This window comes from Leptosomus discolor, chromosome 2 (genome assembly GCF_034619465.1).
Source record: "Leptosomus discolor isolate bLepDis1 chromosome 2, bLepDis1.hap2, whole genome shotgun sequence".
Lineage (NCBI taxonomy): Eukaryota > Metazoa > Chordata > Aves > Leptosomiformes > Leptosomidae > Leptosomus > Leptosomus discolor.
In genome coordinates, this window is record NC_141392.1 from 124,234,161 (window position 1) to 124,262,049 (window position 27,889).

General features: G+C 46.8%; 1 protein-coding gene across 1 annotated transcript; it reads right to left on the reverse strand.

Moving 5' to 3' along the window:
* On the reverse strand, positions 1–27,261 carry BLK (BLK proto-oncogene, Src family tyrosine kinase). Its single transcript, XM_009948026.2, has 12 exons — positions 27,160–27,261; positions 24,896–24,944; positions 18,683–18,776; positions 17,539–17,637; positions 16,196–16,299; positions 9,629–9,778; positions 8,984–9,136; positions 7,859–8,038; positions 7,229–7,305; positions 3,291–3,441; positions 573–704; positions 1–209 (listed from the first exon to the last, which is right to left on the reverse strand). Exons 1-12 carry the CDS (start codon positions 27,259–27,261, stop codon positions 1–3), a joined length of 1,500 nt encoding a protein of 499 aa, XP_009946328.1.
* Positions 27,262–27,889: the final 628 nt, after the last annotated feature.

The following is a 27,889-nucleotide window of genomic DNA, read 5'->3' on the forward strand; positions in this document are numbered from 1 at the left end:
TTACTGCTGAGGCTCCGGCTCGTACTGCTTCTCCGTGGCAGTGTAAAAATCCTCAAGGACCGACTGCAGGTACTCAAAGGTTGGGCGTTCCTCTGGCTTGTTCCTCCAGCATTTCAGGATGATATTGTAGAGTTCGCCAGGGCACATGTCCGGGCAGGGCATGCGGTAGCCCCGCTCCAGGTTGCGGATCACCTCGGGGTTGGTCATCCCTGGAGGAAAACACAGCGCAAGAGGAGTTATTCAGCACCCTGGGGGTAAAGCTCAGTGCCACATTCAGGCAGAGCTGGAGGGGCAGGAGGGACTGCGATGCCATAGCTGGGAACCATCCCTTCTTGAGGGTCGCGCTCTCCCATCTGTTCCCACTGTCCCCTCCCTGAGTCCCCTCTATAGATTTTGCCTAGCACAGGTACAACTGAGGCTTGTGGGAGCCTAGGAAAGGAAACCCAGCGTGGAGACAGGCATGTGTGTCCTGGCACACGTGTGCACGCTCGGGTATGTGCCTCCAAGTGTACAGCAGCACTAGATGCTCTGAGGTGGATGCACACTGATCCCGTATTTGCAGCGCGCCATACCTGGGTAGGGGATCCTGCCGTACGTTATGATTTCTGTCAGGAGGATCCCGAAAGACCACACGTCAGATTTGATGGTGAAAACTCCAAAGTTAATAGCCTCTGGCGCTGTCCATTTGATTGGGAATTTGGCACCTGTCCGGAGCAAAGAAAAGGAAATAGCACGTGGAGGTACAGCATCTCCCTGTGCTCCCACAGGCATGGGCAAGCTGCTCTCCCAAAGCTGAGCCCTGGGTCCTGTGGACTGTTGACTGCATCAGGGGGCTGCGATGGGGCTTACTGAAGGAACTGTGGAGTTATGGAGGTAAGGCCAGGGGAAGATAATTGCTGCCTGTCTCCTGCTTTTACTAAAAGGTCATTTCTACCGGGCATTTCTTTGTCTTTCTTGGTTCTTTTCCCAGTTCAATCAAGGCTATTTCATCTTAAAAGACTTTTTCACATGTATGTGCTTATAAACATCCATAGATACTGACAGACAGAGGCCAAATAATGAAAAAACGCCTTAGGTAGCCGAAATATGCATATTAAAAATCTCTAGGTAAACTGTTTTACTGCTGAAATTAGAGGAATCCGCAGTCTTAGAACACCTTTGCATCACTTGTGTGTTTAGCCATGGGATCGCAGGAATAGAGCCAGGAATGGCAGCATGGATGGCTGACCAGTGCTGTGCACGCCGAGGGCGCAGTGCTGGGAGCGAGCAGTGCCTGCTGCAGCCCGTGGGCATCAAACAGCTCTCACGAGAGAGCCATCGCTCTTCAGGTAGCAACCTGCCACACGGAATCAGTGGGGTTTTGTAGCCCAAACTGTGTGCCTGTGTTATTCAGAGCCAATGCCTTGAGTAGCTTTATTAGAGGACAACAACAGCAGGATTTTATTCTGTATAAAATTACTCACTGGAAAAGGGCTGTTTTTAGCAAAAGTGCATAAACAATGCAGCAAATTTAGATTCTCCAGTTCTTAAAGCTGCGTAAAAATATTAAACCCAAAAGAAGTCCCACTTCATTTCGTCCACCAAGTTCTTGTTTTGCATGCTGCAGACAGCAATGACCATAAGACTGCAATTTTAGTTTAGCTGAGGCCAAAAAAGCCACCCCAAATCCCCCAGACACCTTGAAAAGTAGGAACTGCATGCGTTAAAGCCTTCAGAGGAAACCACATTTTTATTTGTATATATCCTTTCAGGACCCAAAGCCCAAATGCAGGGTGTGAAATAAATGCCTTTGTTCTGGCACATCATACTCTGACAAGTAGACTGACGAGGCTCGGAAATGCGATCTGTGAAGTGAAAATTGTTCAAAGCAGATAGAGGGGCAGTTGTTATTTCAGAGTAAAGCTAGCTGGAAAAATGCTGATAGGAACTGTTTTCCTGGAATGTAGCTCCTCTGGGTATGTTAAGAGAATTATAACAATTTCACCAAAACTTCTCTTAAGGATAAAAACTGCCTTAAAAAATTGCAGCAATCTCACAGTACCCCTTCATGACATTTCACAAATTACATTTGCGAGCTTTTGCTGCTTTGAAATAGTTTTACGTGTTGAAATGGGTATAATTGGTACCATAAAGTATTTTGGGACAGCAAATTGAAAGAAAAGTTTCCTATCTTACAAGAAAAAAAAAAAAACTATTAAATTTCGTTTCCCCAGAGTATTTTTAATGATGAATTTTAGCTTCATCCCAGCTCTCGAAGAGGACAGATTTCCAAAATTTGAAAATCTTCTGGTAATTGCCACTTATGCCAGACTTAATTGTTTTATTTCAATCACTTCTGCTTGTTTCCCTGGTGCTCTAGAAAATCTCTTTGCAATCTGAATGACATGGTCTCGTAATTGACCTCAGAGTCAGAGGTCAGTACAGAGAAAGCACAAAGAAAAAGCTGCTGCCAGGGGAATTTAACTTAGCCCTGTTGTCAAATGGCTGTAGACGCACCTCTGCACCAGCCAAACGAGCTGTCACCTCTCATAGCCATGCTCTTCTGTCCACAACCAGCACAGGTACTCCGTCCCAGCAAGGGGCTTGGCTTTGCAGGTGGAGTCATAAGGAGATTTCACATTAACATGGGAAATACTGGTGTTTTGTATGCCTTGTTTGTTTGTTTTTATTTCAGATGCTTAAGGTACTCTGTTCCCATGAGAAACAGCTGCCAAGCTGCAAACCCTCTCCCATGTTTTGTAAGTTGTCGCTGTGTTGTCGAAGGGACCTGATCTGATCTGGGCTCGGTTTGCCTGGGACATCTGGAAACTGCTGTTAGGGCCAAATTTGTGGCTCCAGCTTCACTCTGCAGTGCGATGACTGAGTTACCCTGCTATTTCCTTCCCTTTGGGCTGACTCACGGTGAACACGTAGGCACAGGCAGCAGGTTTCATTAGCAGGGATGAAATTTCTCCAGTAATACAACCTGAGATTCAGCAGGACTCTCCCAAACAGTGCCAAAAGACTTTTTTTCCCCGTTTCCCTCTGTAAATCTCACTTGCTCTTTATTGTCCCCGAGCACTGCTGCCTCTCCTGGGACCCAGCGTTTGGCTCTCTTGCTCGCTTTACCTGCTGCCTGGGTGTTGCCAATGGCAGCAATGGGGGCTCTGGTCTGATGCCATCAGCAGCGGTGCCCCGTACCTGGTCCCAGCCCAGCCCTTGGACACCCCATATCTTGTCACGTCTGCATGGCAGGAGGATCAGAGATAAGGGAAACGTGTTGGTGAGGCAACGTTGGGAATGACACCCACCTTCCTGTGCCAAGTATTCATTCTCAATGATCCTGGCCAGGCCAAAATCGGCAATTTTGCAGCAGAGCGTCTCTGAGACGAGTATGTTGGCGGCTCTCAGGTCACGGTGGATGGAGTTCATGCGCTCGATGTACGCCATTCCCTCTGCCACCTAGGAAAGGAGGAAGAGTCCGTCTTACCCATGTTTACAAAAGCACAGCATGCATATAGGGTTGCTGACATGCTTCCACATGCATGGACATGCAATCATGCTCCATGGATGGACAGACAGATCAACAGACAGATAGACAGTTAGATGGATACACACAGACATGAACAGGTATTGCCCATGTGTGTGTGCATATGTTCAGCTCTACCAGCATACACCCGGCCACCAAAAGCTTTAAGCAGACAAGTCAAGTAGAACAGAAGCATCAGTCTCTGTTTTGCTCAGAAGTTACAGCGGTGAGTCATGTCTGGAGGGAGACGCAGAAAGTTGAAGCAAACCTGAAACCACATCACTGGATTCACAGTTTCTGCCACGAGACTCTCCTCTCTAGTTGGAATTTTAATCACAAACACTCCAGGTTAAATATGTGGATTAACAAAAAGAAAAAAATCCTCAAAAACCTCATCTGTCCCTCAGTCACAGTAGCAAAGTCCAGATTTAGGAGGACAACTAGATGTTTTTCAGCAACCTGTCTCTGTTCTCCCTCACTGAGCTGCTTCGGGATGGGGAGGAGACCCAAGGAGATCCCTCCACAATAAAACTGAGACTGCTGTTTTCTTTCCCTGTGCTGGATCCAGACTAGGACCCAGGATACAATACAGTCCTCCACTCTGATGGTAGCTACAGGATGCATTAGAGCAGAAGACCCAGATAGCCATAGAAATATGGCTGGGACAAAGAGTATGTCCCTGGACAAATCCCTTGTCCTGGGCATGCGCTGCCTTCTTCAACCATCTCCAAACTTTACTTTTGGAGGTTCTTGCTCCCAAGATCATCTTGCAATGTTTAGCTCCTTGGAGCTGAGAGCAGCCTTGGGGAGGTGTCTGGTGTGTGACGAGCCTCGATAAATTATGGCAGCAGTCTTTATTGCTGGGTGCTGGGAGATATAGAAAAAAAAAGAGATTGCAAGGTTGCTCTACCAGTTGAGTCTCAGGTTTGGGTTAGGCATTTATCAGGAGGGGGAGTAGATGCGTGCAACCCCTGCTAATGATGGTTAGTACCTATTAAAGCTTTTATGCGCCTGTGGGTGAGGGCGGAGCAATTTTCCACTCCATGTAGATTCACATCAGCATCTCGACTTACATGTGGTTTTAAACAGGATACTAACACATACTTTCCAATGCTGCATTTCTAACCTGTGTCAACACCCTTCAGTGCAAGTGCTGTTTGCTGCAGTGGAAAATGGAAGAACTGATGTAATTTCCTGTCCTGATGTTAATGAGATAGTACCTGGCGATGGGCCCGTTCCAGCCCAGCGTGCTTTCGAACATGTACCCTTGAGACTGACCACAGTCAAGTGCATCGGCCCAGAGATTTCTAATTTTAACTCCGACAGATGCTATTGGATCCAAAATTGCGCTCGAGAGGGTTTGGTGCCTGTTGGGCCGTGATGTCATCCCAACACTGCACATGAACAGATTGTACAATACCTCCAGAGTCTGCCCTTTTTTCTTCCTCCTCCTTCTGGAGCTACCCAGCGAGTGTTTGAATCCCTGCCCTGGGGAGGTGGTGCCGGGGTGCGAGGGGGAATGATGAAAGCCATCCTTCCGATTCACGCCCATGCCTTGAGGGATGGGCAAAGTCCTTCCTACCCCACGTGCTGTGAGCAGCTTGTGCGGGTTATTTCATCGTTGGGGTGTGTGGGTTTGGTCTGCGTTCAATTATCCTGGTCCAGGAAGCAGTGCACAGTGCAGGATGCTGCAAGGAGCGTGGAGGGATGCATTCCTGTGTGACCTGCTCTAGGCTAACCTGCTTTGGCGGAGGAGTTGGACTAGATGATCTCCAGAGGTCCCTTCCAACTCCTACCGTGTTGTGATTCTGTGTGATTCTGTGATTTTGAGAGGGGTGTGCAGGGTGGGTGAGTGCTTCCAGGTGCCCATGGAGAGGTGACATCCAAGTGCAACTGCTCAACCCTAGTGATGATGCCCACTGTGAAGGCTAGTTGGCCATTGTAGTGTATGGATTTCTGTCCAGCTCAGGCCACGCCACGTGATCACATTCAAGGCTTCAGCCCTGAACTCACAGAGAAGGTTTGGGTGCATGAGGCTGCCCTGGGAAGGGCATCTCCCAGGGGTTCCTGCAGCCAGTCTGTTGTCAGACCTATACCACCCTCATGCCTAGGACAGACAAGATCACTGACCTCTCCTCAGGTGCTTCCATACACCTGCCTGGAAATGCTTTGTGGTTCCACGTGCTCAATGCAAGTTATAATGTTGTGTTAAATGCATGAGTACTCATAGCTTCTGCTGTCCCTGCCTCAAAGCTGGGTACAATGTTGGCCCACAGCTTTGCTCTGGGTCACCCCTGTGACTATAGCTGAGTGCAGATTGCTCTGACTACGGCACTTTCCTCTTGCATAGAAATGCATCAGGCCAATTCCCAGGGTAATCCTCCCACCAAACCCAAGGGCTCTGTAATACCAATGAATTTGGACCATTCTGCTTGTCATCAGGAATTTAAAACAAACCACAAGCTGTACCTTTCAAGAGATGGAGTGAAAAAAATTAAAAAGTGAAGGAGGGAAGTGGGGAGGTAAAGACAGGAGGGAAGGAAGGAAGAATTTAAGGGAAAGATACTATACTGAAAGGCTGCAGTTGTCCCCGTAACCTCTCACAGACGACAAAGACAAAGCTGCAGATACAGAAGATTTATCAGCAGCGAAGAGGGAAGAAGGCACTGAATCATATTCCTCTGCACCCTTCATAGGGTAAAATAAAAATGGCAGATGAGGACACTGCTTTAAAGTATTTAAATATTTTCATCATGGTTAAAGCAAGAAGGAAAATCTTTCATTATCGTATAACATTCATTCAAATACTAAGATCCTCCATTTTTTAACACACTATAAAATAGCTCTGTATGATGGCTGGAACCAAGTGGCCAGCCTTTACAGGTTTTGTTTGCTCAGGCAGAGAGTCCGAGTGATCGTATAGGTCAAGACCTGCACATCAAAACAGCTGTATTCAGCCACGACACTGATGTTTCATGGTTTTTTACCAGTATTTCCAAAAGTAAAATAACTCTACTCTGGGTGAGCTAAACTCTGTCAACAGCTGGCTAGGACCAAAGTGGAGTGATCTTGTCAACTTCATCCTTCATGTACAACTCGTTGCCAGGATGTTGCCACTCTGGTGATGGTTTGGTTTCCCTAATTTTGACCTGTTTGAGCTTAGATGCACTTCCGGACTAAAATGTTAGGGTGCAGCTGCAACTATTAACATTTACAGCCTGGGGATGCTTAGAGGGAAACAGTCCTACGAAGGTAAAAGTTTGTTCTCATACAAAGCAAAATTCCTAGATTTGAGGGTCAGAACATCCTTTTTACCCAATCATCAGAAGGGAAGAACCGCTGAAAGCCAGCGTGTCTCTACATTGAAAGTCTCTTTGTGGAGCTTTTTCTTCCTTTCGGTAAAAAGAGAATCAAACTTATTTCCTGCTCAGCAAGCTAGAAAAGCAAAGCAAAGCAAAACAACCCCCCAAAAAACAAAAGCCAACCCCCAGTTCTCTAGCACTGCACTAAGTTCCCCAGAGGCTGTCCTCAGGACAGTAGAGCATCGCTGAGCTGACATGCACATCAGCAGGAGAGGACTGAGAGAGAAACCCTGAGAGAGCACACCAGGAGGTGCTGTTTTTCTCCATGAACGCACTGACAGACCAGACTTGCAAGAATTTCACTGAGGCAATAACAAGTCATGGTCTTGAGTCTGTTTCACAGAGGCCCTTCACTGACCTGAGCAGACATATCAATGAGTTTTGGGAGATTCAGCTGGCTTCCTTCTTCTGTCTTCAAGTAATCCAGCAAACACCCTGCAAAAGAGGAGAGACTGCTGTTACTCTTCTGTTTCGCAGAATATATGCAACAAATCTGCCTGCATCCTAGAGAAAATCCAAGGAACCACAATGGGTGTCTGCTGGAGCATCTTCCATTAGGAAAGTTCCCAAATGCAGCCCACTTCCCCGCTCTGTTTTGCACAGACCTTTTGCAAAGTGCTGGGCATTCATCACTCAAAGCATCAGAGACAAAAGGGGCAAAAGAAAGAAAAATTTCACCACGAGGGGAGTAAAAATCTGAAACAAACTTCCAGCAACAACAGTGGACATGAGAACTTTACATACTCTTCAAATGGACTATCACCGTCTTGTGAAGTAGCTTTTGAAATATGTGACCACAAGACGCATGATTTCATCGCCCGGAAAGTCCCTTCCAGTACTAGAAACAGACTTCTGGTTCACTTAGTCCTTCTGCTCACAGCTTTGGTACAATGCCCTCCTTCCCACCCTTATTAGGAGGGGAGTACTAGCTGTCTTCATTGACCTGATTTTGCAGAAACTCAACAAAAAACTCAATGAGGCTCTTTACCGTTGGCCATGTACTCTGTCACAATGTAGATTGGCTGCTTCGTGACTACTGCATACAGCCGGACCAGTTTGTTATGCTGGAGTCTCTTCATCAAGTTTGCCTCTGCCAAGAAGGCATCAGGATCCATGCTGCCTTCCTTCATGGTCTTCACAGCCACCTTGATGTTGTTCTTGTAATAGCCTGCAGAGAGATAATGGTGCACTGAGGAATTTCTAGAGCCTCTCTACGGGCTCTATCAGGCTGTGCAATAAGGAGCAGAAGATCTTGTGGATCAGGGAGTAAAAAAAAACCCACGGTAACAACTTTCAATCTCTCAGAAAGAAACACATGGTAAATCTCAGTGCCAGTGGGCTCTGAGCAACCAGTAGGTATGAAAGGAGAAGGGAGAGATGCGGCACAACTGTGAATCCGTGTAGCTTCATCAGGGATCATCCCTGCTCTGAGTGGTGGACACCCATGCAATGAGCCCATCCTCACACAGTCCTCCCAGCCCTGCAAGACTCTTTCTGGGTGAAACCTCTGGGGCCTCCCACCAACTAGGCTCTCAAATAATCCGAATGCCATTGAAAAAGCCAGGACTTTGCGGTCAGGATGTCGACAAAGTCTGGTCCTGTCCGCAATCTCAATTGCCAAGGCAACAAGCAACCACAAAGAGGACAGCAAAGGAAGCTGAGCTCACCCCACTTCCTCTCCCACTGATTAGCAGTGGGCAGGGAGGCATAAGGGATTGAGAACTGGGCTATAAAGTGGAACAGGGAAGGAGAAATAATGGGATAGTGTCACCCAGGCACCCTGCTGTGTATAACTTGGGATCCTACAACCATGCCCAGGACTCCCAGGAAGAACCAGAGCATGTCTCAGGACATGAGAGATGAGTATATAGATACTTTAACACCTCTTGCATGCATCTAGCCTGTGAAACCCATGCTCAACCGCTGATCTGTGCAAGCACAACCTGTCTGATCCTTCCCAGGAGTATGGCATCTACTGCTGCGTGTGTACCCATAAACATGTGTTTATACTTCAGGAACCGCTTGCCCAGACTAGCCCTGTCTCAGGGAAAGAGGACTTTCCATCTTCTCTGTTCATGTATTTTTTTCCTGGAACAGGGGGAATTATACTTACCCATCCACACTTCCCCAAATTGCCCACTGCCAAGTTTCTTCACCAGCTTCAAAGACTCCCGTGGGATCTCCCATTCATCCTGTGCCCAGGGTCTCTGGGGAACCAGGGATATGCAGGGAGCTGTGAGCCGCTGGCACAGGCCATCCCCTTTCTCTGTATGAGGACGAAGCACAGGATATTTCAACGGGATGGCAGAATTAACCTCCTCCTACATCTACATATGCCAGGAAAAAGCCAACCCATGGGAAACCTCCACAGCCACACTAATGTTTCAGCCACAGGGATCAAGGCACGCAGAATGGACCCAAATGAAAGGAAAAAGCCCAAAGAGAGGAAAAAATTCTCGTGCCTAACTGTTCCAAACCCTGGTTTCCCAAACACCCCTCCTGCATATCCCTCCAGCATTGATCTCTTTCATTTCCTGATGGGAGACACTCCCTGTTTATAGGACTATGGTCAGAGCTCACCCTCACAGTGCCCTAGGATGGAAAACAGGACATGGGTGCCCAAGTTCTGCTTGTAGGAGCACACCCAGCCCGTGAGAGTGGATGGAGTGGTGGTGGTGGCTAGTAAGCCTGTCCTCCCTCTCTCCACATGCTCACCTTCTGCTAGGAGACAAACTCATTAGGGATGCAAAAAACTTACGGCTATAGTGATGGATTAGCTCTGGCAGGCTGGAGAAAGTCATCCTGGGGGAGATGTAATAACCCCCGCCATCTAAGGAGCGGATCCTGTAGTGTTTGATGATGTCCCCGTGAGCAGAGTCGCTGTCTCTCACAGACAAGGAGTAGGCACCTGGAGAACAAGCAGAAGAAGGAACTGTGAGGACAAGCAGCACCCTACTCAGGGACCAGTTACCTCCTCTTTCCTTGGCTGCTTACAGCTGCAGACACCTCTCCCAGTCCTTGCTGATGTCTTCTCAGGGCAAGTCCTATCTGACTGCAAAGCTACAAACTTCCCACTCTCCAAGGCAAGTGGAGAGGCTAAAGGTTCATCAGAGCTTAATTTGGCCTGTGAGGCTCTGTTGAGTAAGACTCGTCTATGCTGTGGCCAGCAGCCCCAAGGAAGAAACATGGTAATCAATAGCACATCTCCAGCCAGAGCAATCAGACGTTTCTTAGGTCATGATGGTCTTGCCACAGCTTCATATCCCCCGGCTGAGCTCTGTCAACCCTGGTCTCGTCTGGATGAAACAAGTGACTGCAGTCTCACAACCAGCATTTCAGTAGAGCGGGGGAGATAAGGTCAAGAGATACGTGCACCTTCTCAGTATTATCCAGGGTCCTTCTGTCCCTGCTATCCCCCATAACCCTTGTATCAAGGTCAGTGGTTCAGCTGGGAGGTACAGAAGGGGGGTTCAGGAGAATTGTCTTGTTCAGCCATAAACTTGTGACTGTGGCTACACCACATCTAGAGATTCACATCCAGGTTCATGTGCCTCTTGACCTCAAGGCAGCTACTCAACAATCTACCACTCCAGCCTGCTATTCTCTCCTTATAATGGGCTTATAATCTAAACCATGGGGTTGGTTTTTTGCACACAAAAACATCACTAGATGTTGCTACAGAGCAGCAACTTCCAGCCTATGCCAGTGTAAATTTCAACACAGCTTAGCAGCTTTTTTTCCCTTTGTCTGGATCATATTTCCGGAGTAAGTTGTTACAAGCCTGCTGGGCTGTTAAAAGCCTAATACGTCACCCGGGTTGATAGGCTGCTTTTTTTAATGTTTGAAAAGGCAAGGCTATATATGTTAAAAAGTATATATGTGTCATGTAGGATCATAAGCAGAAGTGGGGCCTTCCATGGTGACCCTGACACCCTAATCCTGCATGCGAGGGGAAAGTTTACTAACATACAACGCTCACTGGCTGGTGTTTCTCCATCACAGCACCAGCAGTTCCCTAGACTACAGCTGGAAACCATTTGCATTTTTGAAAAGTGACAAAAGAAAACCATCTCTGTGCATATTTGCTCTGTTGCAGTGATTATAAATATTTACAAGCAGAATTTGGGAGAGTCTAAAATTTTTCCAAGTGCTAGCAGTCGTTTTGGGGGCACTCCCTTTTTCTGCAGAGACCAGACTATGAGATATAGGGAGATTGGACTAGATGACCTTTAAGGGCCCCTTCCAACCCAAACTATTCTATCATATGGTGGCATAATGTTCATGGAAGACCTGCTGGTTTAAATGCAGATCCAGAGAACCTCAAGACTACAAGCACATAGCCTCAGCATGGAGGGATTCTTCTCAACAGAGGATGCTCTTCTGAAACTCTTTCCTTCACCATAAGTGTCAGGCAGAAGACAGACAGAGAAGGACTTTTGGCTATATCAGTCCTGCAGCTGAACATCTGAGAAAACCGTCCTGAAGCATCTTCAATCCAGCAACAAAAAACTAAAGGGAAAGGCAAAGGAATGGCTCATTTTTGCAGGCCACGTCTCAGTGACCAGAGGTGACTACACAGCTAAGGATGATGATGTTATTTTAATTTCAAAGTGATTGAAATAATGTACAGGCCAGGCTGCAGCCCATCAGAGTTGGGCTTATCCAGCACAATTCCAAGAGGGTGCTTTACATGCCTGGGATGTGGCTTAGGGTATGTGTGGGATTTTTACAACATGGAGCCTGCTAGAGGAAGGAGCCAAACGTGGTGTGAACCCAACTGTACTGACAACAGACAGCGTTGCAGAAGGGAGTGCAGGAATTAATGACTAACATGTGGGCGCCTGGGGGCTGAGAGTCCGCAGAGAAGAGGAGACCTGATGTGTTTGTTAGCATGGTTGCACCCAAAATATCTGCTCTCCTGCAGGACTTCCTCTCCAGATCCCACTGAACATTTAAACCCTCCTGCATCTTTCAAGCCAGCGATGCACAGCATGCAGTGGTGACAGGGGCTCCGGGCACCCTCCAGGCCAATCTGTCAGCTGCTTACTACCAGTGTTAATACTTATCCTGCCATTTAGAGCTAACGATGGTATTTCACCCCAAGTCAGAGTTTAGTTTGCTGGAGTCAGTGTTGTAGAGCTTTCCCTGTCATCCACTGTGGCTGGTTACTGTTCCCTTGGGAGCTACAGTGTAAAGCACTATGGCTGAAAAGCCTCAATTCTCTCTTTTCCCACTGACAACAGCAAACGAAAAGTGCAGCCAGACAGATGGCAGGACTCCTAATCCCCACCAGTGACAACCAGGATGGCCAGAAGGAGTTCTTGCTCCTCAGCCACACGTCCTACAGTCCTGCATTGCATCCCAGCACAGACCTGGGCGGACACACGGAGGTCCACACCTATACTTGACATCAGCTCAGAGCAGTGTGAGCACAATCAAATCTTGCCCTGGGCAACTCTGGGTGTCAGACCCTTCTGTTCCGGGGTTGGGATCCCCAAACCATCCTATAAGAGCTCTCAGGTCCTTTCTGTTCAAAAGGTAGCAAGTTTTGTATAGGAAAGAGCAAAATAAGATGTAAAGGGTGAGATTCAACTTCACATCATACCTAGTGCTGATTTGGTCACCTAAACATGGGTGCCTGGTGCTCCTTGAGATACTGTGGGACATCTGCATGGGCTTGGCAGATGTGGTGCAAAACCACACCTCCTCAGTGGAACACCTGCAGGTGACTCTAAGACGTTCAGGGTTTGGCAACCAAATCAAGCCCCACTGGATATAGTGGGAGCTCAGTCAACTACCACATGTGACACCTACATTTTGATGCCCGCATCTCAGACTGAGTCCCACCACGTGTGACATCTCCGGTTCCTGTAGGTCTCATCAGGCTCTTAACTCCTTCCCGATGGGAAACTCAGCTCAGCTGGATGTGGCGGCTGAGCTCTGCAAGGACCCTCCTGCCGGGAGCACAGACGCAGCAGTCTTGCTGCAAGCCAGGAGTTCGTGACTTGACACAGCTGTGTGACTGTGTTCCCGCAGATTTCAGAATGATTATTACTTCGGGGGGAAGATTTGTTTACTTCCAGCAGCTTCAGCAAGGCTAGTTCTCTGCTGGTGATTTCACTGCTGGTCTGCTTCCCACACTGTCTTGACAAGGACTCATTTTGCTGGGCTGTCGAACGTGCCCTTCACAGCCTCTGCAAAATGTTGGCTGAAAGCAAAGTCCCCAGATCTTCAGTATCTTTAACCGTGAGCAAGATCTTGCAGATCTTCAGTATCTTTAACCAGGAGCAAAATGAGACACTGCTTAGGATGGGCTGTGAATAGGTGCTGCTCTTAGGCAGGTGCAGAATGCATCCCACTGTGGCTGAGACAACCCAGTATGTGACAACCACCCACCGGTGCATGCAGCTAAGGGTGCTACTGTCCTTAGCTTGACTCAGTGCTCAGCCCTGAAGGTGGAATGCTGACGATGATGTGCAAAGTGAATAAAAATATACGTCATGGAGGGGGAAAACAGGAAAAACCTGTGGCTTTCAAAGGACGGGGTTAATCTCATGGCATTGCTCTGGACAGCTTGTGGTGCGTCTCAGGGTACTTCACATTAGTGACCTCAGCTTCATGGCACATTTGGAGATGCAAAGTTTTCTCTTTTCCTCTTCTCTTTAGAGAGGAGGACTCTGTGGTAAAGATGGATCAAATGGTGTCCCCATGGCCACTCAGACAGCTCAAGACACAGGGTATTCAGGTAGAAGCTGATTGTATAGGATGATTCAGAGGATGAGGTGTTTGAATGAATAACAGCCATATTTTAAGACAGAATACTGAATCTCAAAAAAGGCACAGGAAAGACTTGCATTTCAGAGCAGAAGCTGATCTCTGACCATTTGGAATTAACATGGGACTTCCATGGAGTGCAACACACCACATCTGCTAATGCAGAATATCACACACCTCCAGCTAAGTTTGCTTCTAGCCAGCAGAGACAGGGTATTAAAGACTAAGTCTAGCCTGGTCATTTCTCCTTGAATCTCAGGACTCCATCACCTCTGTCCAAGCCTCGTGTAACCTAGACCCAACCACGCTCCAGAGGATTGCAAGCAACTATTTCATCCTGTGTTTGCAGCTCGTGGCTAGAAGAAGTAGGGGACAATTGTCCTGAGCAAGTGTAGGGAAAGGTCTGATCCCGTACACGTGTGGCATCTAGAGATGCCACAAAGACTAGGATCATGTGTGGACACAGGACTTGACGCCTTCTCAGGCCTTCAGATACCATGCACAAATGTCTGCTGGTCTTGTGCACGGCATGTGTGTTTCTCCATACCCTTCCTGGGTCTAATGCACAGTCATGCCAGGTACTCAAATATCTCAGCCAACAAACAGAAGAGCGGGAAGGGGATAAACGGAAGAGCAGAATGTGGTGACTAGCCCAAGCCTGATCATTTCAAAGGTACCACAAAAGCAGTGAGGAAACCAATATACAAGCAGAACAAGTTACTTGTAACTGAAAATGCTTAGAAACAGGTTTCTTCACTGTTTCATGACCTGAATGTTCCTTAATTCTGAAAACTGCAAATCCGCATGGAAAGCAGCCCTCCGACTTGGCATCAGCTCTGCAGGGATGTGTGGAGGTGAGCCCAGGTGTGGGGCAGGGGGGAACAGCCAAAGCAGGCTGGTATAATGCTAACACAGCACCCCTGCCTGATGGCCAAGAGGGAGGGCTACAGGAAGCTGAGCATCTTGTTGCCCCGCTTAGCTCACTAGATATCACACCAGTTCAAGACCAGAGCTCCAGCTCAACTCTATTTGTCAAACCCTGCTGCTGGAGGTGACTGAAATGGTCAGGTCTGCAACACAGCCAGGGCTCAGACTACATCTGTGAGTAAATTACATCATGTCAGAGCCTGCTTTCTAGCCCTGGGGTCACATCCATACTGTGAAGCTCTCTCACCCTCTGAAACAGGGTGACTGCATTTAAACTGACTGCTGTGAGTGGTGCCTGGTTGACGCCAAGACAAAACCTGCACAGAGACTCTGTGGATGACCCAGCCATCGCATCCAGGCTCTGGCACTTTAAAATTTACTGGTAATGACGTAGCCATGGACGAAGGGACAGATACTGCCTTGAAGACCTCCCATGTGAATGGGGGAAAATAGAGACAGGAAAGGAAGAAGGAGAAGCTACTTTAGGGAAGAACTAGTTGCAAAATGGAGGACCCAGTCTATCTGATCCCACTCTCACTGTTTGGCCCGGGCCTTGTAGAAGCATTTGAGAAGCAAGTCAAGGAAAAGAAGGTCCCATAGTACCTCAGAGGGATGCTCCAAGCCTCTAGTGATCTATTGGAAAGACACAAACCCCGTTTTCCCATGTGACAAGGAAAGACTCCTAGATCCATTTCACAGGAAAGAAACCAAAGCACAGCAAGACTGAAGTACTTTCCTGAACTACTGTAAGGGGTGGATTCAGAGTAGAACCACAGGACCACCATAAGCATCATTTCCTCCATGCTGTAAACACATCTGCTGGCTCAAAGGATGCAAGGAGAGAAAAGTAGGAAAGAAACAATATGAAATTCCCATGGGACAACCTAAACTATCTTCCAGACCATCAAATTAATAGCACAAAACAAAGAAGTTGCAATTACATGGTTAAGTATTATGGTTAATAGCTATATCCACTGCCTGAAAGAGATGAGCACAATGTTCTGCCCTTTCCCTTCTCATTGGGTCATGTCTTCAAAAGCCAGGCATGTTCATAGGGAAGGAAAGTGGATGAAGTCCACCTTTCATGCTCATCGGTCTCCTTACAAAAGTCCTGGATGCATCAATTCCCTCTGCTACAGACTATCGGGAAAAACATGTTTCCTCGGGGCAAATGTTGCATGAAAAGATTTTTTTCCAAAATTCTGCATGTTTCTGCTGCAAGCAGGAGAAACGTTTCTTCAAGAGTTCAAGAGTGCATAGAAGAATCTCTATTTGCAAAAAAAAGAGTGACATTTCCTCAGGGAGAAAAGGAAAAAAAAAAACCCATACACACTGTTTTGGAAAGTTTTTTCTCTTTATCTGTGTTCCTGCATCTCTGCCACGAACTATGGTGATAGAAGCCACCCTTACCACAGCCTGATCTACACATACAAGTAGCATCATGAGCAAATCTTTGCCCTCCAAATCCCCAGCTCACTTCTACAGCCCTGTTGAGCCTAGCAAGCACTATTTTGCCCAGCCAGATCCAAGAAACACTGACACAGCTGAACTTTGCAGCTCGGGTCTGAAAGGTTTTCCAAGCCGTGGTAATAATGAGGAGTTACCCTTGCTCTGTGTATCTCACCTTTGCTGGTTTCACTCTCTCTGACAAGGAAAGAGCCAGCTTTGTTACCAGAAGACAACAGCAGCCGTTCAGCATCTTTTCTGCTCAGTGTTTTAAAATACCACCTGGGAGACAGAGAAGGCAAAATTGTTGCTTGAAAAGGAAAATCTCAAAAAAAATCAAATTCTTTCCAGTTAGTTCTTTTTTTTTTACCATTACACTCTGAAATAGAGGGTTATTTTTATCAGCGAATAGTTTTTTATCTGCTGGAAAGTGGCAGTAATAGGCTGTTTTCAGTAGATTAACACCAGATTTCAGTCACTTTGGACTTGTTTCACAGCCTAGCAATTCAGCCAGAGCAGAGAGTACGTGATATGTGCAGTACCCCGTGCACGAGAGAGGTGCAGGCTCAGCCAGAGTGCAGCCTCTGAGGCACGCAGGGACCCACGGCTCACCTGGCAAGCGAGTGAGTCCCGAGCAGTGCCCAGGCAGGCTGTGTGTAAAGCAGATACGTGGTCTGGAGGCTAAGCATAGGGTGCCCACAGCCATTAAAATGTACCTTTTGGATACAAAGAGCATTTATGTCTCAACCACATTCCTGTGTGCTGCTAAATATTTGCTGAATTCAAGGGTGGTTGCGTCCCTCCAAGAGAAGATTGCAAGCAGGTCTGATCATTTGTAGCTGAATGCCATAGAGGAGAGTAAGTCACGGAAACAATTTCCTCTGCTGCTGGTATTATAGGAATAATAAATCCTTCTGGTTCAATTCTTTCTTACCATCTTCTTTTCAGGGAGCCAAACACAAAGGCTGCATCTGGGCTAATGAAACAAACAGCGTCAGGCTGTGGGTCTGGGTGCTGGCATTCAGTTGTCTGCCCCAATAACTTGTTGCTGTGGTCCTTGGTGCACCCAAGACCTGACCGACACACCCTTGCCGAGTGATCCCCAGTCCCACATTGCATATGGAGACTGTCTTGGAGGCTGAGGAAGTTTAACATTATGCATGTGGGTGGACTGTCCCAGTGGGGACAGAGGATGGTCCCCGGCACTGCGAATTTACCAGTGCAAACATAACCTTTATATTCTTTCCCCCCAAATCCTTGTTTTCCACAGTGGTTGCAATCAATGGTACAGAAGTCTTTGCCCACTTTCACCGTAGCAACCTCATCCTCCCTGACTCACACCCACATGGTGCTTAAAACTTCTCCTGAACTTTCAGGCAACATTGCTGGGGATGATGAAAGACCTCTTGCCACCCATCCCAGCAGCGACATCTTCCTGCAAGTGAGTAAAGCTGTTCCTGTAGCTTGTGGAGAGACAGGGCACTGCATCAGTGTTCACCATTCATAAGTTTACAGACTTACTTTTCCTCTTCCAAACTGTCTACTTGTGCAACGAAGTTACTAGGGATGTAGCCTTTCCTCCCGCTGCTGAGGGATTTTGCCAGCCACCAGTCTCCCTCGCTGGAAAGCAAGCAGAAGAGAAAGCGTGAGTGCCCGGAGGAGGTTTCATGACAAGCTAGGGCTGCGGAGACAGCATGATTTCTGGGGTTTCGAGCACTGCAAATAGACTAGGCATCTTTACTCCACTCCACAGGTTCCTCTTGATTTCCCAGGACCACCACCAGGTTGAAGGCTGTTGGTCTCTCAGGGACTTCTGAAGGTGACAGTCTCTTCCCATGTATGCAGAGGAAGCGCAGAATGACTACAGACCCAAACCTCTGCTACGCATCCCAAGTGAGAGGAGGGAAACCTGGGTCACCATGGCTTTTCTTTGCCTCTTGCGCAGGGACATCGAGGCTCTTCCTTTCTGCTCCTTCCATTGTCTGCTAGGCACCCTACTGCTTCGCTGTCCCGCCACTGACTCAGCCACCAGCTGTGACCAAAAGCCATTCCCACCCAGCAGTCTCCCCTGTCCCATGGGTCCCAGCCCACGGCGTTTGGGTGAGAAATGCCACATCTGGAGGACACGTCACAGAGACGTCAAGGATGGAGCAGCCCTACAAGGCCAAATGACCGGGGGACCCAAGCCCACCCCTGCCCTATTATGGACTGGGCAGATGGACTTTCAGCCTCTTCTCTCATGAGTTTGAGAAGAAGGTGAACTGAAACCACACGCCTCTGGCTTGATTCTGTCCTTTCCTCTGACTACGCCCAACCCACATCCTTTGCAAAAGCATGATCAACACAAAATACAAAACAGGAGCTAGGTTATTGTTGTTATTTATGCTTCTTCTACGCCCACGTGCACTGGCAATGAAGAAGGTCCCAGTAGTATCCAGGCAGGGACATTACCTGACCCCAAAGTATCTGTAACCCATGAAAAGCATGGAAGTGTCACCTTCTGCACATTGCAGAGAGAAGAGGGTACCCAGAGTCACACTGGAGCAAAGCTAAGGCACAGGCTCAGCTCTGGTGAGCTGCAAGATGGTGTCTGACCCCAAGGTCTCCCCTTTCCCAGCCTCACCACGCTCATCTTTGAACCCCCCTCTGGCAGCAGGTCACTTACTTGGAGAGGACTTGGAGTTTCTCCCCCTTTACTAGCTGCAGGTCACGGTCACTTGAGGCAGGAAAATCGTACAGTGCAATCACGACCAAGTTATCTGAAAGAAGCAGCAGCACCATTGAAATCAGACAGTTCCTGCCCGCGGCAGGGGGGTGACACACCCCCGAGTGTATGGTGGGGCATTTCACCCCCTGGCATACAGGGGCTGTCCAACCCCCCTATCCCCCAAAAGTCGAGCTTTCCACCAACCCAGCTTTCCTGCCAACCACAACCTCTGCTGGTGGACTAACACTGAGTCACCAAAGTGTTTCCTGTGCATGTGTTTTTAAAGCACTCCAGACCCCCTTATCCACAAAACCCAGTGTGTCAACAAGAAAAAAGGTTTTGTGTGGAATAAGAAGGGTCATAAATAACCTGTCAGTGTTTGGCCTGAGTTTTACATGGTGGTAAATGAAAACTGCTGTAGCAACATTTCCCAGGGTGTCTCTGGGATCTGACTCAAAAAGATGAGGCTTTCTTGACTGAGAAAGGTATAAAGTCAGCTCAGTTTCTGTTTGAGCCCATTGCTAGGATTTAACTCTCCCTCCAGATGCTCTTGAATCAGCCTGTACCTTGCCATCCCTTTTACACACAGTTCCTTGCAGATGTGCCACCACTTTGAAGTCACATTGCCACTTTCTACCCAGCACCTCTATAGCGCCTGGCTGCTCCACTCATCTGAAGTTCCCATGGGGGTGGTGGATGCTCCAGCATCCTCTTCCCTCTCCCTGGCCCAGATGCACTGCAGATGCTCCAAGCCACAAAACTGGTGCTCTATGTCTCCCAATTCACTTGCAACCCACCTGGACCAAGGCTGTGAGCAAGTCTGCATCCCCCTCCCCAAACTTACCATGATGCTGTTTTTACCCCAGCCACGTTAGTTGAACCTAAATTTTGGCAGGGCCAAATGAACTTTCACTCTCTGGTGCAAGTTGTGCTGTGTGTGTGGCAAAGCTGCTGCCTGGTACGTGTGCTGCGAGGCTGCTAACCCACACTGGGGCAGATCTCTGTGGGCTGCAGCTTAATCGCTACCTTTGCATGCCCGGGTTGTGCCGCTGCTGCTCTCGGAGAGGTTGTGCAACTGTTCACTTGCACTCTGCAGGCTCGCAGCTACTGAAGCAGAAACGAGCAGCTATTTTGGGGCAGATCAAACTTTGTAAAGAAGATCAGTACAAGCACACAAACACAAAAATCAAACTGAAACACAATGGTGAAAAAGGAAAAGAAGGAAAAAAAAAGAAAAAGACAAAGAAAAAGACAAAGAAAAAGAAAAAGAAAAAGAAAAAGAAAAAGAAAAAGAAAAAGAAAAAGAAAAAGAAAAAGAAAAAGAAAAAGAAAAAGAAAAAGAAAAAGAAAAAGAAAAAGAAAAAGAAAAAGAAAAAGAAAAAAGAAAAAGAAAAAGAAAAAAGAAAAAGAAAAAGAAGAAAGAAAAAGAAAAAGAAAAAGAAAAAGAAAAAAGAAAACAAAAAAGAAAAAGTAAAAGACAAAGGAAAAGAAAAAGAAAAAGAAGAAAGAAAAAGAAAAAGAAAAAGAAAAAGAAAAAGAAAAAAGAAAAGAAAAAAGAAAAAGTAAAAGACAAAGGAAAAGAAAAAGAAAAAGAAAAAGAAAAAGAAAAAAGAAAAAGAAAAAGAAAAAGAAAAAGAAAAAAATAAAAATAAAAAGAAAAAGAAAAAGAAAAAGAAAAAGAAAAAGAAAAAGAAAAAGAAAAAGAAAAAGAAAAAGAAAAAGAAAAAGAAAAAGAAAAGAAATATAAAAAAAGGAGACCGTTTGCTGCAGAGAGGTTTTAGCTTGTACACAGCCTAATTAATGCACCAAGAGCGATGGATGGTCTATTATTAGCGTTTTTCAAAACAGTCTGTCAAGCCACAGTCTCTGTGTGACCTTTTCAAATAATGCCACCAGCAAGAGAGCCAGACTGGCCCTTTGTCACTGCAAGATAACGTGTCTCAGGGACAACTTGGGTTTTGTGTCTGCGCAAGGCCTGGCTGCTGCTCTGCTGGCGATTTATTGGAGAGGAGGGACAAGAAAGGGTCAGCGTGGAAGGAAATGCGGCTTTGTAAACTGAAGCCCTGAGCAGTTCCCTTCAGGCTTGTGAGGAGGAACTTGGAGATCCACGAGAGGTTTCAGCAGAGCCTCACTCTCTCCTGCGTGTGGGGAAAAGGATGATCAGTCACAAGGGAGACTGCTTTGAAGTCTCAAAATAGCTTGCACGGTTGGGGGCTTCCCCTTGAGGGATCTCAAAGTGTTCAGCATTAGCAAGGCACCCAAACTCTTGTTGCCTCCTTGAGAAAGTTGTTATCACACAGCTTCTCTGACATGAAAGGTTTTTGAGTGTGTGCCTACTGCAAGGTGTCCACATCAACCATGCTCATCCACATGCACCGTACTGCTTCTCTTGAAAGTAAAATAACGCAGTGGTCACACTTTTGCTTTGAAAAAGAGAAGCGAATGCATAAACATCTGCAAGCACAGAGTGCCTGTGTATTCCAGAAAATAAAATAAAAAATGTTTTTGATCTTGCAGCGACTGACAGAAGTACAAACAAGTGAAACAAAAAACAAAAAGGGGAGAGGGAGAAAGAAAAAGAGCAAATACAGCAAGGACAAAAAGGTTTTATATGCTGAAAAAATATTATGATCACCTCTTATCCCCTTCTCAAAACACGTGTTGAGAAACACCGCACACTTAAGCGAGCTAGAAGAAAAGCTCTCTCTGCTCAAGCCAGCAAGACTTGCCGTCTCATGATGAGAGTGACTCTTCCTGTCTCTGAGTCTGTAACCCCACTGAGAAACAGCGTCGATAATACTTTCTTGGCCTGTTTGATCAAGTTAGGTCATGAGTGACTCCACAGCGGAGAAGCCGTCGGGGCTGCTAGGAGTGACTGCTTTGCAGATAATGTTAGCAGCCCAGAGACTTTGATTGCAAGCCAAACACATCTTGGCTCAGAGCTGCTGTCAGGAATGTTAGATACCAGCTTGGTTTGCATAGGCTGAGTGCCAGTTTGATGGCTTAATAGAAATTATTCAACCAGTCTTCCCACCGCTGCCGCGTCATGAATAGAAGGTTTTTGCAACCGTCTCACGGCTGTGGAGCCAGGCTGAGACTGTGCCAGGGTCCCCCAAAGGACCATCAATTGGTTTGGAGCCGTGCTAGGATGGTCATGGGGTAAATGACAACTCACAGCACATGTGTTGGCCAGCTGGGTGCGCTGAGCTATGAGTTACTGCTGCTGAAAATGGGTCCAGCTTCCCGTTTCGGCATGGCATGGGCTGCCTCACCAAGGTAAACGCGTGCTGGGAAAGGATGCCTTCAAAACACACAGCTGCTGGTGGCACACTGGCCTCATTGCTGCTCGTTCCACCAAGAGGAACGCCATTAGATCGCATTGGTGGAGATGCAGAAGATGACAGGCTGGGACTGGTCAGCAAGCCCGGGTGTGACAGCGTGGGAGATGTCTCCTGGGACATCCAGGCTTGCACTGTGAGAGCGCTTTCTACCAAATCCTTTTCTGCCCTGTGTTTTGACACAGTGGGTGTTTTTGCAGATAACTTCTGCTTTCCTCATAAAATCATATCAGACCCAAACTCATAGCATTTTTATTAGGAAATCTGAAAATTTGGGGCAATTCCCTCTCACTTTCCTTCGCCCTCTTTCTTTTGATGGGCAAGGCCTGTTTTTTGATGAGATTCGATTGAAAAGTCAGCCTTTTCAGTAGAAACAACCCTTCCTTGAACCAGCTGAGCTCAAACCCACGTTTCTGCCAGCATTCCTTTCAAACTCAAATCCATATTCAGGGAACAACAACAAAAACAACAAGAGCTTCAATGCTACTCTTGAGATGCCTCAAAAGTCTTCAATTTCCAGAGAACGCTACACTCCTGACCCCTGAAATCAGTCCTATTCATATTATGGTCAGCCAACAGCAAGTGAAGAGGTGAAAGAAGTTGCAGTTCATCAACCAGAAGAAATGACCACAGAGAGAACGATTCTTTGTGCAGTCGCAGGTTATTATAATTCCTGAGGATAAGCACACAAAATTACCATCTCTCTCCATCAGCAGCACTTAAATCCAGCCATGAGCAGCTGGCAGGGCAAGGGCAGGGATTATTCTACCTATCTGCCACATCTTGTCTACCCAATGCAAGCAAAGAACAGCAGCTGTAGCAACAGCTATTCTCTTTGGGGACCACCATCATAGGCCATGACTTTGCTGTATAGGGGGCTTTAAAGGTGCAGAATCAAAGGAACCGGCCTTAAAGACACCATGAGTGCTTAGGGAACGATGTTAAAATGAATGAGAAACTCACACGATGGAAGAACTCACCCCAAGTGAAAGGTGTATTGGCAATGCAGCCAGCACTGCAGTTGGACCCAGAGTTATGCACTCCTCACCTGCCTTTGTGTTACTTCCATCAAGATAAATAAAGTCAGGAGGAATTAGGCTTTCGTTGACAATAAATGAATAAATTAATAATTTCTGAGATAGTGGTGTGAAAGCTTGAAACTGTGAAACAAGTTGCACAACACTGAGATCAGAAAAAAAAAAAAACAACCCACCAAAAATCAAAATGCAAGGAATGCAAAAAAATGCAAAAAAAAAAAAGTTTTGGTTTTTTTTACTACATGCCACAATTTCGTAGTCAATAATTTTGCCAGACTGACGTTTGAAGTGCTCCCACAGGATATAATTCAGCTCTTTGATTTTTTTATATTATTGAATTGCCTGGATTTTGTGCTGTCTCTATCAATTCGCTTGAGTTACCTTCTTTCATAAGAATATCTCAGATATCTCAAATATCTTGCTCGGTTCTTATCAGCCCATTTTGCCACACAGGACAGACTCAGACAGAGCATCATTTCTGGAAACTCAGGCACCGGTAGAGAAAAATAAGAAGTTCCCCAGACTGTTAGTGTGAGTATTCCTCCAAAACTGGAACTGAACCTAACAAACCAAAATATTTTTGACAGCTGAAAAAGGCTAGCATGGTACTTAATGTATTTTTTAGCATCTTTCCACTTCTGCCTTCTGGCATGAAGCAGAAGTAAAAGCCGCCTCCCTGAAGATAGCTTCTGTTGTGCTTCTCACCAGAGTGAGAAGGTTGATAAAAACCCCGTGAAAAAACTGGCGATGTCTGCTCAGTTGTGGAGGTAGGAAAGCGTGGCTGCTTGGAAATGTGCCATGAAGACAATTTTGCAAAAGAAAGCATGGTTTCTGGAAAAATGGTACTTCCACGGAAACACACCCCAATTCACATGGGTGAAGAGCTACACCTCCCACAAATTTGATCTCCGTAACAAATGTCTGTTTTGAAAAACATTTTGACGTTGCAGGATTTCCTCTGTCTGCCCCATGGCAGAGACCCTCCGTCATCATCTGTAAGATAGTGAGAACCTAGATCTGCTGTTCCACCCATCCTGTTTATTTGTCACCCCATTTTTTTCTTTCCTCATGCCCTGTCTCCCCTAATTCTGCACTTTGGCCCGTGTGAGGATAACTGCTTCCTTCCAAGCTTCCTCTATTTTTTGGCCTCTTCTAATTCTCTCTATCTCTCTCCCTGTCTTGAATCTGCAAAAGTTCTTTGTCAGGAATACATACAAGTTGCTGTCAGAGGCTGGGCAGAGGTAGCAGAGGGCTTGTTGCTAAAAGGCCATCATCTACCAAACACCATCTGCAACCCACAGATAATTGTAGAGGTGGATGAAGCCAACAGACAGTCTCCAAGCAGGGTCTCTGTGCATCCTTATTTTATAGTCTTTTCTTTCTTCTCATTCTCTTTGTAGTCTCTCTGGGCTCTCTGATGCCTGCTATTTCCTCTGACATTCTCAGCTAACTGGGTATAGCATCCACAAGTTGTCACGCTGCAGACAGGGCAGCAGACAGAGAAATCTCATGCGGTTGATGTCTCAGATCTCACTTTGCTCAACCAATGAAGGAGGATTGCTTTTCCTCCTTAATTTCTTTGACGAGCAGGGGAAACTGGCAGCTACAAACAGTTAGTGATGTAAACTGAATCGTCCAAAACCCACTAATAAACCCCCCGCCTGGCAATGCTAAAGATACAGGAACTGCACGCCTGTGACATGACAGCTTGTTCTCAAGCCTGCTGTTGGGGGACCACCACCTTGCAAAACCCCACGGGAAGGAGAAGAAAACAGCTATTAAGCTAAGAATCTTACCTTCTACAGAGGCTTGGTTTAGATGAGGGATGTTGATAAATTGTCTGCCCTTTGGTAGAAATAGAAAGAAAAAAGAAGACATTTATTTCTTTGCTGTGTTTGCAGGAAGACTTGCTCTCAGCTTCATGGATGAGTGGGAGTCTGACCTGGAGCCCACTGGGAGTTTGATCTGGAGCCCACTGGGAGTTTGATCTGGAGCCCACTGGGAGTCTGACCTGGAGCCCTGGGAGTCTGATCTGGAGCCCACTGTAGTCAGCCAACAGCCCCTGCATCTGGAGCCATATGTGTCGTGATGGCTCTAGCACATTTTGCCATGATGTGATCGTAGCTGTCTTAACTGTCAGCTTGAATAATCCTTGGTTTGCCTCTGAATAAAAGCATGAATCTGCTGTCCACTCGTTTAGACTCTGGTCTATCTAACTCTTGTTCACTGATGCCAGCTTTCGGATCAATGGGGGATGAGACATGAATGATCCCATTGAAAAAATGACTATTGCAATATTATTTGAAGCAGAAAACTGGGGATACCTTTTGTCTTAATTGTCCCAAGGCTCATGGAATATCCTATGCTCGGGGATATGTTCAAAAAACGGAGGCGGTGACTGTATTAGCTAATTGAATAGCAGCAAGGTATTGCAACACATCTAGACCTGCTTTTAAAATGTTGACACGGTCCCTCTTTTGGTTTGGCCCGGACCCTGAGAGTGACCAATTGGCCATAGAACATTCCTGATCAGCAACTGGGATGCAACCACCTTGTTTTGTGGGCTAGGAGTTTAGTATTATGGAAATGGCCCAGTGGGCTTTTTCAGTCTCTACCCAACTTCAAACACCAGTTCTGTGATCAGTCCAAGGTACAGTACCTAGTGACTATAGTGGGTGTTTGACCACTGCCAGGTATTTTTATACACGTGCAAAAGCAGTGAACTACAGATGCCTAATTAAAAGCACCTAGTGTTTTCTGTCCATGCCATCGTTTGACTCTTACTCAGCAGCAGTGTGGGGCAGGAAATCTGCTCACCCTCTGCCCTTTCTAATTTAAATGGAAGAAATATGGACTTCCATTGACATGTGAGAGCTTAGTGCCCTTGGCAAAAAAAAATGAGTGTCAGAAGGTGACTGGTGATACTGTAGTACACTCATAGCATCTCCTCTTCAGTCAGCGGGAAAGTAGGAAATTTAGGAAAACAACACCTCCTTGGTCAATCCGACCTCTGCTGTCATGGACTCCATAACCATGGGAGAACTTGGAAATGAAACTAGAGGAGTGAAAAACATCTCCACCTGTCATCCAAAGCAATGGCAGGCAATTTCTCCCCGCTCTCAGAGCTCAGGACCTGAGATGGTTTTCACATGACAGTTGCACCCAGAGTTTCTTGTGTGCTGGCTGCTGGATGCAGTGCTGACAAGGGCAAGAAAAAAGAAAACAACTTCATGTCCTCTGTACAGCAACAGACAGATAGATAAAGTGATTTCCAAAGCTTCAATAAGGAGTTTGTCATTTGAGGTCTCCTAAATCCTGACCCCGTGTCTCACTGATCTGTGTCCATGCAAGCAGGAGCTGTATGAATTCAAAGGGAGCAGCAGATTCTCAGCGTCCCTGATTCTCAGCCTGCCCCACCACAGATTAGCTATAGACCCTCTTTAGTGAACCCGTTGTCCTCCCTGATGGTAAAGTTTCCACTGCGGTTTGCAGCTTTGAATCTTAGCTTGAATCTGACCCATCTTTGTGCCATTTGCAAGTCAGCAACATCAGCTTGGGTTGCAGAGTGCTGAGGGAAGCAGCCCTGTCTAAAAAATACGAGGATCAGCTCGGAGGTCTTGTGTCCAAGCGATGCAGGGCACACAGGGCAGTGGCCTCTGCACCTTCTCTCCCTGTCTCCTGCCCTGCTCTGCAGTCCAGCCCATGCAAATCATTGTGCCAGGCTCAACACGACACAGCCTTTCAGAGCACGACCACCCCAAGCCTGCTCAGACAAGTCGAGACCGTAACAGAGCCCCGAAGAGAAAATGGCATCCTTTCTGACAGAGAAAAAACCCAGAGCAAGAAAGGGTTGATTGAACAATTCACCCCATATTAAGAAGCTCATGGGGGGAAGCTAAGCATCTTTTTTCTGCCCTTTGAACATTTCCCAATCGGTGACCAAATTTTAAGAAATAGAAGTGCTCAAGTTCTTGCTGGCACACACGGGTATCGCCTGCGTCACTCCAGACATTAATCGAGCTGTGGAGGATCCCAAAAGGACACAAAACTGCAGGCTTACCTTGGGTGGGGCGGAAGGAGGTTTACTCTTGGTTTTTGGGTGGCTTCCAGAAGCATGTTTCTCATTGGACGTCAGCTGATTTTTGCTCCCGAGCAACCCCATCCTGGAAGGAAGACCAGAATTTTTTTGTTAATGAGACTGCTCTTAGGAAAAGTGGCAGGCACTGAGGGACAAAACAATTTTCTTATTCATGTTGGAGAAGATGGCAATGCAGGGCAATGGGACAGTGGAGAGAAGAGTCTAAAATCATCCCATCTACAGTCGTCCTTCCGCCTTGGACCTGTGAACCCCATAGTGTCTTTTCCCATACAACTGTGGTGTTTCACGCTTTCCAGGTGATGCTCAGACAGACACTAGAAGTCACCAGAAAAAAACTAGGCACAAATGACTGCTTTGCATATGTCCCTTCTCCAACGCAGAGATCCCCTGCTGTCATCGAGCAGACTTGCTCCAGAGCCAAGTGATGTTGCTGGAGGGTCAAAGAGGGGAGATCCTGGGGGAATGTTGCTGTGCTGAGCTCTGCAGGGGTACCAGGGCTTCAAGAGGGTCACATAGTCCAAGAACAAGCCATATTTTCTCTGCTCAGTGCTTTCTGTAGGTCATGTCCCTGCCCTGCAACAAAAGCAGCACACAGAGGCGGTAGCTATCTGCATGGTACCAGTCCCACTGTTTCTCCTTAAGCAGCACAGCCACGCTCTCAACTTGTCCACAAAGGCATGGGACCTCCTGA

Coding starts and splice junctions, on each gene's coding strand:
- BLK (XM_009948026.2), bottom strand. CDS start 27,261: ATGGGGTTGCTCGGGAGCAAAAATCAGCTGACGTCCAATGAGAAACAT. Junction 18,777..24,895: donor AAACCAAGCCTCTGTAGAAG/GTAAGATTCTTA, acceptor TGCTTCTTTCAG/ATAACTTGGTCGTGATTGCA. Junction 8,039..8,983: donor ATTTGGGGAAGTGTGGATGG/GTAAGTATAATT, acceptor ATCTCTCTGCAG/GCTATTACAAGAACAACATC.